This window comes from Ixodes scapularis, unplaced genomic scaffold (genome assembly GCF_016920785.2).
Source record: "Ixodes scapularis isolate PalLabHiFi unplaced genomic scaffold, ASM1692078v2 PGA_scaffold11__112_contigs__length_91849675, whole genome shotgun sequence".
NCBI lineage: Eukaryota > Metazoa > Arthropoda > Arachnida > Ixodida > Ixodidae > Ixodes > Ixodes scapularis.
The window spans coordinates 71,749,976-71,765,227 of record NW_024609837.1 but is presented as its reverse complement, the minus strand read 5'-3'; the positions used below and the strand labels follow the sequence as shown (position 1 = coordinate 71,765,227).

The window sequence follows — 15,252 nt, the reverse complement described above, 5'->3', positions numbered from 1 at the left end:
GGGCTGTGGTTCCTTTCTGTGACGTCAGGACATCACGAGTTTCGATCCTGGTTACTTATCACAAGCTTCTCAAGACAATTTCAATGGCGTGTCAAAAAACCGCGGCGGAAGCTTCCGAAAGACTGCCCACAGTTGGCAGCTGTCCACCGTGCCCCCGCAATGCCGGACTAAATCCGCAACGTCTCGTCGCAGTATATGCGTTTGGTTGGATCAGAGGGCAAAAGAGTGTCCACAGAAAAAGGTTACGAGCGCAGTGACGTTGTACTTTCGAGGATGTGTGATTGGCTCGTCGTCTCCTAGCGTTGGCCGCGCTCAGACGTTCGGTATCTTACAAAAATGACTCGACCGTTTCACGATGTCAGTTGTTCCGCTACTGTGCAGTGGTTCCGAGCTTCTAATTACCCGCACGTGATACTCGAAAGGGGTCTGTTCTGAAACCAAAACGGTTCAAGTTGACAGACTGGCATTACTTCTATTTCCTCCGATTAACGATGAGTGCCTTTTTTAAGATATCATATTTAGCTGTTTTCCAAGCTTGAAAAGCGGACCACCGCTACGAAAAGCCAGAGCATCCTATCTAGAAAATAGTATTGTTAGGGTGATTTTCGGCCAGCAGTCAAGAGGATAGGACATGATGGAGACTGAATATAGATTACATTTTATGAAGTCCGGGTCTTCACGAGGACCTGGCGCACAATAGTTTTGCCAGCTTTTACCACACCGTCTTTATTTGATAAAGACATCAAGATATCGGTCACAAATATTAGCCCTGTTTTTCCTTCAAAAACACTTTGTTAACCCTTCCAATTTTTGATATCCTGAGAGATATTACTATCCAGACTAATACAAATGAGAAGAGAAAATCGGTCCTAAAAACAGCCAGAAAGTAGTGAGTAATATGTACACAGGTCGTTACCTATACAATTTATGAACTGGAGCACTCACATGATAGTCTGTGCAGAATAAAAAATATCTTGATAATTTTCATAATGGCTTAATGAGAATAACAAGTCAAGTGGATCGGCTTGCTGCGAAACGACGTTACTGTCCCTTCGTTATAAAATATGTTCTACCCGGATATTGCTTTTGTAAGCCTACTCTTAAAAGGTCGAACTGACTGCAGAAAAGCACATAAGCACTCACTCGCGAATTACGAAAAAATGACATTTTAAAATAAAAAAAACCTCAGATATAAATGCCACTATATATTCTTCCCCGAGACACTCTCACTTAAAGAACACACGTGCCCAACAAGCTTTCGAGTTGAGTCGATAATTGGAAGGGGCTAATAATTACTCAGTAGTGAGAAACAACAGAAAAAAATAATCCTTATTCGAAGGAAGTCCAAAAGGTGAATTGTGCCCAATGCAAAATGATTTTCAAACCTATGATGTCGACAATGAGAACAACAGAAGAAATATTCACAAAACGTTGAGATCATGGGTTGAGTTTCTGGTCTTCCCGGTGGCGTGGGAGGCAGGTTCCGCTCCAATAGTCTGGAGCGTGGTGGCACGAACGTCGCTGAGTGACGGGTCGACGCACTGCTTGTAGAGAACTATGTGCATTTATTTACACTAGTTGCAAGTCTCAACTTGGGAGACCATCTGCTTCGTCTAGAGTCTCGACCCCAGTCTCCGGTCTCCCTCAATCGGATCCAAACTCCAATCCAGATCACTCCCTGCCAATCCTCTCGGCACTCCTTTTGTACGCTCGCAGGGTCCTCCTTTCCCACCAGGGACCGACCAATCCCTTCGAATTCCGCCACTCCCACGTGGTACACCGTTACGCAATGGTCGGCGAGCTGTCAGCCTGGCGCTTCAACCGCCAAAACCAAATTCCTTCTAGAGTCGTTCCCTGCATTTTCCCCAGTCTGGTTTGCGCCAACAGCTAAATTATTACACCGGACAAAAAGCGACAATCTGACACTAAGGGGCGAAACCCTCTATATACAGGCACACTCGGTTAAAAGGCACAAACACCTCCAAGCGCGGGCTCTCCCAGTCTCTGTCCGAGCAGACTCCCGAAACCCGAGACGTTTCTTAAAGACCGCGGGGGTACCGCTCCAACCTCTCGGCCGCTCTGCCCCCGCAGATGCTCCCTCCAAAACGCCGACACCAACATAGGAAGCTAAAAAGAAAACAAAAAAAAACAACAAAAAAACAATACCGACGCAACTTTGGATAAATAAACGTTTCTAACAAAAGAAGACACCTTAAACAATAAACAGGATTTCTAGATACCAACTTGAAATGCTATTGCACTAGTCTTGAACGCGCGCGAAAAGCGCCACCGCGCGGCTCCTTACAGAAGCCCTTCGCATAAACATCGTGCATAGCAGCCGACCTTAGTTTCTAGTAAATGCCAGCTTATCTGTGCACAGGGCTATGCAAAACGTTCTGGAGATCCTTTTATTACAAAAGAGCTGGACATGAGCTGGCAAGAAAGGTCCCAGTACGTTAATTAGATACATCAAAAAGCAGAGAAAAATCTGCGAAGAGGAGAAAAGAAAACTTCTCATATAGACTTTATCGAAAACAGGCACTGGTGAATATCGTTCAGTAGTGATTTTCACGATGATCGAACACACAGGCGCTTCACAGGGGCATGTTCGAGTGCCGATAAACAAAAATTGAGCAGTCCTGCGCTACTGCAGCGTTTGGTCACGACGATGGCTGCGACAAGTCACGTCGAGGTTGTTGGACGTAGGTGTCTTGTTTACGCACCGTGGGGTGAGTGAAAAGAAAAGCATTCAGAACACAATAGACATCTCAGAATTTTGTTCCGAACGCTTTTGTTTATTTTTTGTTCCGGAGCGCTTGAAAGCACGTGTTCCTTCAAGAGCTCTTGGCATGTACTGTACTTTGCTACAACCGCATTTGGTTATCGTTTTTTTTTTTTCAGGGAGCGCGTGCAGTGGGCGTTGGGTACAACAAAATACCTAAATACGCGGAGCCCAAGTTCGTCTGCTTCTTTTGCAGGTGTTGCGGTGACGTCAGAAATACGCCGAGCTCTGATTGGCTCTGATTGAAGGAGAGTGGGTAGACCTCAAATCAAGCCGCTTTGAGGTCTACCCACTATTCTTTAATCAGAGCTAATCAGAGCTCGTCGTTTGGATGTCATCATAACCCATGTAAAAGAAGCAGACGAACTTGCGCTCCTCATAGTGCGGGTTCTAACGCTCTGGCATATCTTAGTGGTAATGCCTCCGCTTAGCACGCAGTGGACCCAGGTTCGAAATCCTGCGGCCGGCGGGGGATCTTTTTCCAGGATTGGAACATCAGCGATGGACGCTCAAAATTGCCAACTCCAACTCTACAACATGAACGGTAACAACCTTAAAAATTACAACATTAACAAATACAACATCATGATTTAAGACAGTCCTGAAAGAGGGGAAACAAGAAGGGCAAACACGATAAAGTCTCATAACACAGCTGCGAATTAATTTTTCTGGCTCGTCCTTTTTATAAAACGACTATCACTAGAACTTTCTACCGTGAACCCCACGATACCCGTCGGATGGGCAAGACCCAACTGCTGTAGGATTATTCGTCGAAAGACAATTCGTAACAGGTCAACTCGTAGCAGGGCAATTCGTCGCATAAGGCGATTTGTCATAGGGAAATGTGTAGAAAGGCTATTCGACACCTTATTAAGAGCTGTTATGTGTTTACTTTACGCAGTTTATCGAGTATATCGCTTCAAAATTATTAATTACGAACGAAGGTTCTCCCTCATTTGGTATGTTGATTTGTAGCATATGTTTAAAATTTGGCTTAAACACTCTACTTTCGCAGTTTGCGTTGTCTACTTATGTGAGTATAGACCTTTTTCCCAAGGGCGCCGCCATCTTGAATTGTCGTCACTTCCAGTATGGGCGAAAACGGGTTCCGGAAATAATGTCCCCGGAAGAAACTTCCCCGAAAAAAAAAGGCCCTATTTGGAAAGTAGGAAAAAATATTACCTAAAGGTTCTCTATCGCTGTGTTTTCCGCGATTCTCATGACCTTCGGGCGGTCCAGTCATTATCCGGTCACAAATGACCTGGCCCACCTAGAGGTAGAAAGGGAGACTGGAAGTCACACACAGCAACGGAAATAATCGATTGTGGGGTATTTTGGAAACCAAATTATTGTGTTTGCCAAAACCAAAACATTGTTTTTTGTTGTTCTTTTATTGTGAAATAAACATTTCTAACACTTCTAGCCAAAACCAAATTAATGTGTTTGGGGAAATTTGAGAGGTACTTGTGTACCATTTCCAAAGAGGTAAAAGGCGTGAGACTGTTAGCACCAACACAAGATCGCTAGTTTTTTTTTTTTTTTTTTTTTTCCACAGAAACGAAAGGTTGTCATCAAAGTTATCATAGGAACTGAAAGTGCTTATTTGACGATATAATGCAGACGTTAAAAATTCCCTTCCCATTAATCCTCTTTTTAATTAAAATGGGAAAATGCCCCGATGTTGTGTTCGCGCTAACTGTGTCGCGATGTGTACCTCGGGGAATCGAATATTTCCTTATTTGCTGGGCCGTTTTTTTTTTCTGCTTGCCACAGGGTGCCTTTTTTCCCAAGGGCATATGACCGGACCACCCGAAGGCCATGAGGGGCAGAGAAAACCCAGACAAAAACGATCCTTATGGGGACATTTTTTCCCTCCTTCCCACGTGGGGCCTTTGTTTCGGGGACATTTTGTCCGGGGACTTTTTTTCCGGGGACATTTTTTCCGAGATACATTTTTTCCGGGAACATTTTTTCCTAGACCCGGAGAAAACATTATTTTGCCGTCGCCACGCCAATAAAATACATTTAAGATATAAGCGTAACTGTTACCCATTTTCGTTTCGCCTCCCCTTTCTTTTTTTAATTAATGTAGGTTGAAATGTTTTATTATTTTTTCCTCGCCCATACCGGATACGCCTATTAGGTGGCTGGGGACGAGCGTATACGAAAAAACGGTATATACGCCACAGCCGAGTTTTAAATATGTTTCAGTAATTTTTGATAGGCCAACCACACAGGTGTCAGAACGGAACGTGGCGGCACACCGTCTTGCGATTTCTTCAACAAGGGTTGAATCTTGTGCAGCATGAAAAATGTCAGGCCCTTAAGAATTCGAATGAATTGATCAGTATCCTGGAAGGAATTCATGGAAAGAGATGTTCGGTAGTCTGTATGGACATAAAGGACTTATGTTATTCGCTAGAGAAGGCACGTCTAATGTAGAGGGTTCGTGAGGCTTTGGAATTAAGTTTGGTTCATTTTTAATCCAACTTAGGAATAACGGTGGATAGTTTTTTGTCAATTGTGGATCTGCATCTCCAGGCAACGATAGTCGAGTACAATGAACGCAAATTCGTACAAAGAGATGGCGTATGTATCGGTTCATCTGTTGCTCCAATGCTAGCAGAAATATGCCTTAACAACGCGGATGCTGCCGTAACGGATAAATTGAATTGTTTTTCATCGAGTACGGGCTTTGTAAGGAGATATGTCAATAACATTTTCATCTGCTCATTTCGCGAAGAGGATATACTCAAGTTGGAACGGACGATGAGGGGAGCGGCGCCGGAACTTAAGTTCACCTTAGAAATGTCGGACAATGGTATTTTACAATTGCTGGACTTACCCATTCACGTGGAGGTATGGGGGTTATGTTGGGGGGCGGCGGAGAAAAGCTCACCGGAGAAAAGCTCACCGGAGAAAAGCTCACCGGAGATAAGCTCACCGGAGAAAAGCTCACCGCAAAACCGGCAGATGCGGAGAAAAGCTCACCGGCCTTTGAGCAAATGCAAAGAAAAGCTCACAAATTTTTTTTTTTTTAGCTTAGCGGATTTTGCGTGAAACATGGCGCATTCATTACTCCATTAAAAATATATCCTCTTTTTTTGTAATATTCTTGAAGTTCATTGGAAATATTTACTAATTCCTCAGAAATTAGTAATCACCCATTCTGTATATTAATGGAGCCGCAAGTATGAAATCAGAACATCGTACTCCGGTAAAAAAATAGGCAACAATTTATTAATAGCTGACAGTGCGCCGTCGGTAGCGCTGTCAGATAAATGGTTTGTTTTTTGCGGACTAATATGAATAGCGATGTGGTGACTAGTTTCAGCTTCAAATATTTTGTTGTGCCTAAATATAAGTAGGTATTTGTTGATTTAGTCAGTGTCGCCTACACTGTTTTCTTTTTGTTAATTTCACTAACAAAACTTTAGTTGCGAGAACAGCTTCGTCATGTCGCGCTTGTTGTCTTCACTCCGTCGTCGTCGTTTGAGCCGTTTTCATCATGCATAACGTTTACCAACTCGCTGTATTCGCTACCGTACAGAAGACTAGTTCCTATATAGGTCACGAGGAACAAAGGTGTCAGTGTGCAGCTCTGAAGGTCATGAGTGGCGCACCGTAGAAGGGCACTATCACAAAAAGGCAACGTGAGGAAACACCAGCACGAACGGCTGGAAAAAGTGCATGTCCGTGGAAGAAAGAAGCCTCGATATCCTAATGATTATTTTATCCTGTTTTCAAAGGTTAACAAAAGCTTCAAAGAGATTTTCAGGCACCGCGTTGTTGCGCATGCACTTCCGGATTTCCGGCATTTACAGTTTTGTTTTTTTAGGTTTTAGGCAGACATTATTAAGTTTTCGAACTTTTTCCTGTTTTTGAAGTTCATAAAGTTTACAGTTGGGCTTTCGTTGGCGTACCCTCTGTGGATTACTCTCTACAGAGAGTAAGCCACAGAAAACACTCGCCCGCAGTTATTAATTTGGGGGCCATATACCCAATAAGCTGAACAAATAATACAAAAAATTACATTGTCTTTTTTACAAAGTTGACGAATTTTGATGATAATAACTTGATATATGTTACGCATGATTTAACAGCCTTTATGTAAAAAGAAGAAAAAGGTCGGTGAGCTTTTCTCCGCATCCGCCGGTTTTGCGGTGAGCTTTTCTCCGGTGAGCTTATCTCCGGTGAGCTTTTCTCCGGTGAGCTTTTCTCCGGTGAGCTTTTCTCCGGGATTCTATGTTGGGAGTGCGGAAAAATGGCCGCAAATCCCGTTTTGAGGAGGAAAAGCTGTCATGCTAAATCTGTAAAAGCAGGTGTAGTCAGATCTCTAATCGGCAACGCAATGGATAAGTCGTGTGCCTATTTTATGGGTTGTGAGGTAGAAAGGCAGTGGTCAAGGTTAGAAGACGCAAGCTATAACTGTGTGCACATAAAAAGACAATTGGAATTACAGCAAAAAAGCTAAGCAACGACCAGAAAAGGAAGCGAAAAGGCATTATGCGGTTATTCCGTATTTTCACACAATTTCTCATAACCTTAAAGCATGCGCAAATAAATTTGGGATAGATGTAGCGTTTAAGTCCAACTTTGAGCTGAACCGTTTGACACCGTTTCAGGCGAGTCAGGAAGTGTGTCAGAAAGCGCATCGTGATAAGTCGGTTGATAGCAAGAAAGGGGTGGTCTATGAAATACCACTGGAATGCGCTTTCAAGTGTGTGGGACAAACGACAAGGTGTATTAAGGATAGATTGGTAGACCACAAAAGAAATGTAAAAATAAACGCACCCAATTCAAAGATTGCTAAACACATTAGTGAGTGTAACGATTGTACGGCACATTGGTCGCAAACTGACATTGTGCACAGAGAGCGCAACAACACTAAGAGGCTCATAAGAGTGACAGTTCGTATCAAATCCAACGGTAATTGTATCGGTCATGCTTCGATGCAACTCGGAAGTAGTTCCAAACAAGTTTCTTAATATCGAAAGTTCTTTTTCTTTTTTTTTTGTAATAGTTGCAAGTGAACCTGGAATTAGTCATTTTGAAGGTAGGGGTTCATTTGGAAGTCATATCATCTCTCACTTAGATAAAACACAGCCTTTCCACACTCCGGCTGGAAAGGAAGTGGGTCCGTGTGTTTGTTTTGTTTGTTTTGTTCAAGGTCCTAAGCTTTCAGTTTGGGATTGAGGTCACCGTTTACGGTTGAGGTGAAGACCAGTGTGGGTAGGATTGTATAGATAACAAAGGTTGACCTTGTGACGTCGGTGGTCGGTGGTTAGGTTGTGGGTATATAAGACACTGAGGAAATAAACGCAGTAGCTGAGTCTGAGATGTTCTTTTCCTCTGTCTTTCTTTTTCGACACCGTTTCCCTGCTTTTAGCAGTCTCGGGTTTTCTACATCATGATCAGTTTTATTTGCATCGCAAACTCTGCATATACATCTCCGTTTAAAAGAGGTTTCATAAACTCTATATTGTAAGTCTTGAAAGTTTGTTCTGGAGTTTACGAAAAAAAAGATAAGCGGAATCGAAATAACAAAGAAATAACAAAGAAATAACAAAACGTTGCACGCTTGCTGAACCCCTCAAACTGTTGGCCTTGAGTGATAAGATTGGCCCGGCGAACACACCGCCTCCCAAGTACGGTCAGACCGAAGGAAGGATCGTGAACTATCCAAACAGGATACAACACAACATGCATGTTTAAACCCCGACCTTTCCGAAACTCCGAAAGAACCGCGGACAACAAGGCGGTATTCGAACTTTTCTTGGAAGACTTCTGAACTTTATATTTTATACATTCACGTTCCGTCCCTTCCCCCTTTCCCGTATTCCTCTAAAATTTCCTAAAGAAGGATAAGCTAGAAAAAGAAAACCCAGTTTTCGACTAGATGCCCTAGCGACGAATAACCCTATGACGAATTGCCCTACGCGACCAAATGCCCTGCTACGAATTGCCCTGTTACAAATTGTTTTTCGACGAACGGCCCGTAGCCCAGGCCCTACGACCCAATTCGAAGAAACCGAACAGAACCGAACGAACTTCCATAACAATAGAACAAGAAAACATCCACCGTCACCCCCGACACGCGCCGGAATTCAACCCTAGCACACCGATTCCAAGAAACAGAAAAGACACAGACACCACTTCACATTACCGCACATAAAGTTCAAGATCGCCGAGAAGTCTCCCAAGATAAAGACGTCAGCAACTCCTTGTCTAACACAATGGACAGAACATCTATGCAGCTACAAGCACTTGTTATCCGAACAGTCTCCTTCAACAACGTTTTACAATTATCTTTTTTTTTTGTTAACAATTTCAGTTTCAGTCCACGTGGGGTTAACCGTTGCCATATTCCCCAAGATGTTTTTTTTTTTTTTTTTTAAATCTGTGTCCGAATTTGACGTGTACGTCAGTACTGCCCGTTTGAGTTTCAAGATCGTATCATTTATGCACCGTCGCGTCTGCCCTATATAGGAAAAACCAGATGCCGTCGGTATTTCGCAAACCACAGCCTCTTCGCATCCAGTTGACGCACCCCTACGTTTCTTCGGACAACCTTTCGAAACGGCCCGAGAAGGGCATCGAACTACTCAACTTAAAATCATTTTTGAACACCATGGAGACACCATATTTCCCTTCCGAAGATTTCGGATGTTGTGAGAACTGATGATAGAACGGTATACAAACCTAGTTTTTCCTTTTTTTTTTGCGTTCCAGATTGTTTTCGCTAAGCTAAACGGGTGTTTCCTTACCGCACTAACCGATACATTCGAACAGTAGCCTGATTGCGCTAACCTCGAGATTTGAACAACCACTTTAATTTGAAGGTGATAACAGCATGATATTTTCATCGCACTTGTAACAAGTGAATTTGCCTTTCCTCGCTTCACTGCCTTAGGATGGCAACAGTGGTACAGCCAAATACGCCTCGGCGTTTCTTTGCCGTAGCCCCAGCACAATCCTTTGACAGAATACACCTTGCAAATGGGCGCGTTTCGGTTTTCTGCGCATGGGAAAGGAGGTGTTAAGGTGGGAAGGGGGTAATACGAAACTCCGCCTCGGGGAGGGGGGGACGGGGGGAGGGGGGGGGGGGTGGTCGCGGGTGCGAACATTTCGGCGTCGGTAATGGAGGACGTGCTGTTGCAGCTGTGGCTGTAGCCGTACGTCCTTCGCGTAATTGTTGATCAAAAAAAGAGAAAAGAACGTTCCGCTTTTCTTTTGTGTGACTGAGAGGTCGGCTCCGACCAGGCGCTGTCTAAGGGGCAGTGTTACCAGGGGAAATGAAAACTTGCTCCGTCTTCGGATGTGGTGGACGCATTCACGATGGTGTGTAGCATTTTAAATTTCTGAGAGGATTCACAGATTGAGAGTTTATTTCGTGATTCAGTGGATGGTAGTGCATGTCCGTTCTTACTTGGTGGAGGGATTTGTCTGGTTAATTCCGATAATGAACGAGACTCTAGCCTATTAGATAGGTGCGTGGTTCTCTGCACCTTGCACCCTTCTTAGAAGGACAAGCGGTTCCTAGCCGCACGAAACAGAGCATTAACAGGTCTGTGATGTCATTAGATGTCCGCGGCCGTTCGCGCGCTACACTGTGGGAAGCAGCGTTTTTTTATCCCTGTCCGTTAAGACAATGAGCTCAGAAAAAAGTGACTTAAGTAAATACAGAGGGCTCATTGAAGTCCATCGGATCACCCCCGAACAAGTCTTCGTCTGTTTAAGTAACAGGGCATAAAAAATAAGTTTCCATACAATTTCGCCAAAAATAAAAACAATATTTACTTCTTGGCGTCAACGAGTCTACGACAAGACTTCCGCGATACGCTCGACGCCACGCACGAAAGGTGGGAACTTGCGGAGGCTAACCACCCTCATTCTCGTTTGTTAGCAAACAAACTTCGGCGCGTCGGCCACCTCTCCCGTGAGAACTTTGGCTTCGCTCCTTGATACGTGTTTGCTAGCTGTTAGACAAGCATACAGCGCACCGCTCGAGTTATTTCGTCTGTCCTCGCTGAAAGGCAAAGTCGAGCTCGCTCGTCAAGGTAAGACAGCTGTTGAATAGCAGATGGCGTTGCAAAGGAGCAGACGACGCTCAGATAGGGGGTCGCGTTGACCCACTATCCTTCAAGCAGAGCCAATCAGAGCTCAGCGTTGTGACGTCACCGCAAACTCTGTTCAAGAAGCAGACAAACTTGCCCTCCGCATAATCTTTCAAATCAAGAAACTGAAGAATGTGCGTAGTACACAGATCACTCGTGAAAGACAACTCAGGAGCCTGCTGTTTTCTGAAATCAACCCCCTCTTCAACACTTGGGCCCTCAAATGCACATATAAAGAAATCATCAAAATAACTTTTGAGTATCCCACTTGCTCTGGCCATTGACTGTACTCGCGCCTGAACCTCATGATCTAACGAACCCAACTAAATGAATTTAAAACATGAACGTAAACCAGCTGGCCTGCGCCTTATCACTCATTTCAACAGTTACAACATGAACAATTGTAACATGAACGATTACAACATGAACAATTACAACTACAGCATCAAAAATACGCGTCATTTGAGTCCATAACAGCTACCGCTGTAAAATATGAGGGTGTGTTGCCCTCAGTACCCCTTACAAACGCGAGTGGCATAATTGAACACTGCAGCTTCGTGCAACCCCTGCGGAACGAATGGATACATACAGGGAAACGCTCGACAGAAACACAATGGAGACCAATACTAGAAACTCCCGCGGTGCGCGGGCGAAAGCTGATCGCAACGCCCTTCATGAACCCGGGTTGTCCGTTAGCAGTCGAACTCATCGAAATGCATTGGCTTTGTCTGTCCCCGTACGTGGAAACAAACGAAGAAGCATCGGGACTCGTTTTTTTTTTTCGCTTTAATTATTCAGAACTTTTTTATGATACCATATGTGAAGGATGTGTTCAGTGTATGAAAATTTATTTTCCCGCTATTTGGTCTTATTTTATTCATTTTTTTTCAAATTAATAGCATTGTTAAGCTACTCATCGAAAATTTCTGTGTATGTATTTCACCTCTTATGTGGTAAATTTTCCCTAAACTTTAGCGTAAAACTGACTTTACGTGACCTAGGCACCAATAAACGTTCCCCGCTAAGCTTAGCGGAATCAGGTTTCCCGCTACATTTTGCAGAAAACTTCATGTGACCTATGCACCAATTCAGTTTGCCCGCTAAATTTGGCGGAAAATTTACGTCACGTAATCTATGCACCAATTCATGCTACCCGCTAAATTTAGCGGGGAACCAAACACCTGCTCCTGTGTGCAGCAATAAATGCTATCTTATTCATTAAAGAATCACCCCGTGATTTCCATAATTTGCCTCCACCAACAATTTTTTTTGTTATTTTAATATACTGCTAGCCATGAGGCCAACACAGACTCGTCTTCATTTTAAAGCTAGAAACACACTAATTTATTAGGAACATTAGCAAGACCACCACACAGATGTTCACTGGTAACAACATTCGTGGATAGGCAGTTTCATTCATCGATAGATTTAAAGAAAAAAATATTTTAAAAGAGTCAGTGTTGAAACAATGATGCACAATAAATATGTTAGGCGTGTTTTGCTTCACGTGCACCGAAGCGTTACCGAAGTTAGAAAGCTCGCTCCGGAGGCGTACCATCTACTGCTGATCTTATGCTGCAACAGACTATAGGCATATTGTGCGAGCGCTGACACTTTCAGAGGTTCTGTCGGCGCCGCAAAGTCTGGTAAATGTAATTGTAATTGCCATAAATTATGCAATTACTGACGCTAGAAAGTAATTAAACTACAATTACAATTTCTTCTAGCCGAAAGTAATTATTTCCAATTGGAAATTACCAAAAAGCATTTAAATCACAGCAAATTAATTCCTGTAATTGAATTACTACCCAAGTGTGGTAGGAACAATGGCGCCGGTCTGGCCCATGGCGATCCCCGCAACAGTCCAACAGCGACGTTTCAAGTAGGACCGGTGGAAACAGCGAGCCCTGGTCATACCGGCTTAGGCCACGACGATCCCGGAGTGCTACCACAGCAAGACTCGGGCGATTATAGCCCAGAAAAGCTATAGCATACGCAGCTCAGGCAGGGGAAGGATAATCCGGAGGCCTGTGCACAAGCTACGACTGCCAGCTCTGAACGACGGGCGACAACCAGGGTCGGCAATCCAGACTGCCGGCTCTGCTTGACAATCGAAGCCTAGACCAATGAGGAGGCGATTAATATAGAGTGAACCCACAAGTTTTATAGCCGCTAAAAACCCTTTCCACGGCGCTTATATATTCCAAACCTTTGACGTTTTGCGCGTCGTAAACTTGTGAATGTGAACAAAAGTGTTACAAGCTTAATGGGTGTGTGGCGCAGAAGAAAAACAATATGGCGAGGACACGAGAGGAGGGTCATTTAAAAAAAAAAAAGGACAGCTTGGGTCATAATTGATCCTATTAAAAGAGTGCAGTGGTGCCAGCCTTTACTCTCAAAGCCAAAAAAGTTCAAGTAGCCATATGAACACGGCACTGAAGGTCTTCGTTAAGTACAGCGACCAATTGATGGTCGTCGCTTTACTCAACAAAAAATCAGGGTGCCACAGTTGTTTTCAAACAGTCTGGCATATGTTTTTATGAGGCGCTACGTCTGGTCGTACTCAAAACATGTCATACCGACTCTGGAACAGCGTGTCGACTGCAGGAAAGGGCAGCCACAGTTTCTTAATGAGTGAGTCAACAGGAGCTCTGACATCGTCGGAGAGGCGGAAAAGCGATGAGCGGCGATCCACACCCAGGCGCCGATAGGCCATAAAAGGGGAAGTTCCTGCAGTCACGTGAGCGGGGCGATATGCTTTCCGATTTTAGTGCAATCATGTGCAGCATTGCTGAGATTGATGTGGTCCTCCCAGGCATCATACTCACTCATTTATAAGAAAACATCGGGTACCGACTTGCACTGCTGGATAGACATTTTACAAGAATTCGCCTATGCCCTAAAGTGCCCTTCAACGACAGCATAGAATTCTGGTCTATGCATTCAAGAGCTTGCGCGCTTTACTCAAGTCCTAGTCACTTCACCTTCCTCCTACCCAGCAGGTAGTTTCAGTCCACCTTTGTCTGCAGCTGCATACTACTGACTCGCTGTTGACAGGGGGCACGAGTCTCCCATAACATGACCGTTCTCATTTACTTGTCTGTTAATCACGTACATCCAGACTGAATTCACTGGTTCGGGAGGGAGTTGCTTTCCTAAAAGAATAGACAAACCTATTATGTGAGGCTCTCATATCAAATATACAAAATGTAACCACAAAGTGAATATAATCTAAGGTGTTCCCTGATAGCATCTTTAGGGAGGAGACTTCCGAAGAAACATATATAATGATTTGACTTCGATCCATGAATATCACAAACGAAAAAGTTACAGCGTCAAGTTTATTAACATCAGCCGAATTGATCAAAGATTAATTAGAAAAATTAAAATTTCAATGAGAGCTCTCTTGATGACAGAAGGTTACAACCCTGCCTCTCTCCGCCAAACATATCCGACAATTTCAGTGCCTCACGCACAACATGATCTGGACTTGTGTTTGCGCCCGTGAAAGTTAGAGGAGGTAAACATAACTACAAAAACTAGGCTGCCTGGTGGCTGGATCCTGGTTGCGATCACCGAAAGCAGGGGCACCTTACCCAACGCTTTATGTAGTGGTGCCGATTAAAACAAGCCTTTGTAGAAACATGTAAGTGACACAAAGTAACGTTTTAAACAGCGGAAAAAGCGGTCAGGCCAGCCCGCATAGTTTACAGTTTCCATTTTGGGGGGATCACTTAGCCAACGCCGCATAGTTTGCAATAAGGAAATGTTGCTTAGCACCTACGTGATTTAACCACCGCTTCAATTTGCTGTTTTTTTTTCTTTCTTGCACATCGGGATTTCCAGGTGCTCTTTTCGTTATTAGTGTTTCCTGAGAATATCCTATGAGGATTTTAAACTTGTTCGTTGAAGGACGACGCTACATCCGACTCTGGATCTCACTCGAATAACTGTTCATGCTTGTTGAATCTCGATAAGCGTTTATTTCACTTCTTTGAATTGTAGTTCAAGCTTCCCAAGAGTTTGCATACTGAAGGGGACGTTGAAGCACACATGGCGCGATATGTGGCCAAAACCGTGGAACGCCGATGAGCGAAACAAAAAGAAACAAGCGCCATGAGCCACCGCTCAAATGAGCCAATTTCGCCAGACGGAAAAGCGAATTTGTATAGAAAACCCGTCGAACGTTAGTTTCGAAACCTGTGCATCAGCATCTTTCCCGATTTGCCTTTCGTAAAAAGAAAACATGGTATGAAGAAAACTCAGAGGCAAATTCCTTTTCAAATGGGAAACACTTTTTAATAGAAAACGTGTCACCTAATCTCGCTCCCAGGTGAGGAGCACCGCGATTGC

At 43.9% G+C, this 15,252-nt stretch overlaps 1 protein-coding gene across 1 annotated transcript in view; it reads right to left on the bottom strand.

The window, feature by feature from the left end:
- Positions 1-988, bottom strand: part of LOC120839583 (venom metalloproteinase 3-like) — a 28,858-nt gene extending 27,870 nt beyond the window's left edge. Inside the window, exon 1 of the mRNA XM_040209897.2 lies at positions 946-988. Coding sequence (XP_040065831.2) covers positions 946-988 — 43 coding nt within the window. The remainder of the gene's footprint in view (positions 1-945) is intronic.
- Between the last annotated feature and the right edge of the window lie 14,264 nt (positions 989-15,252).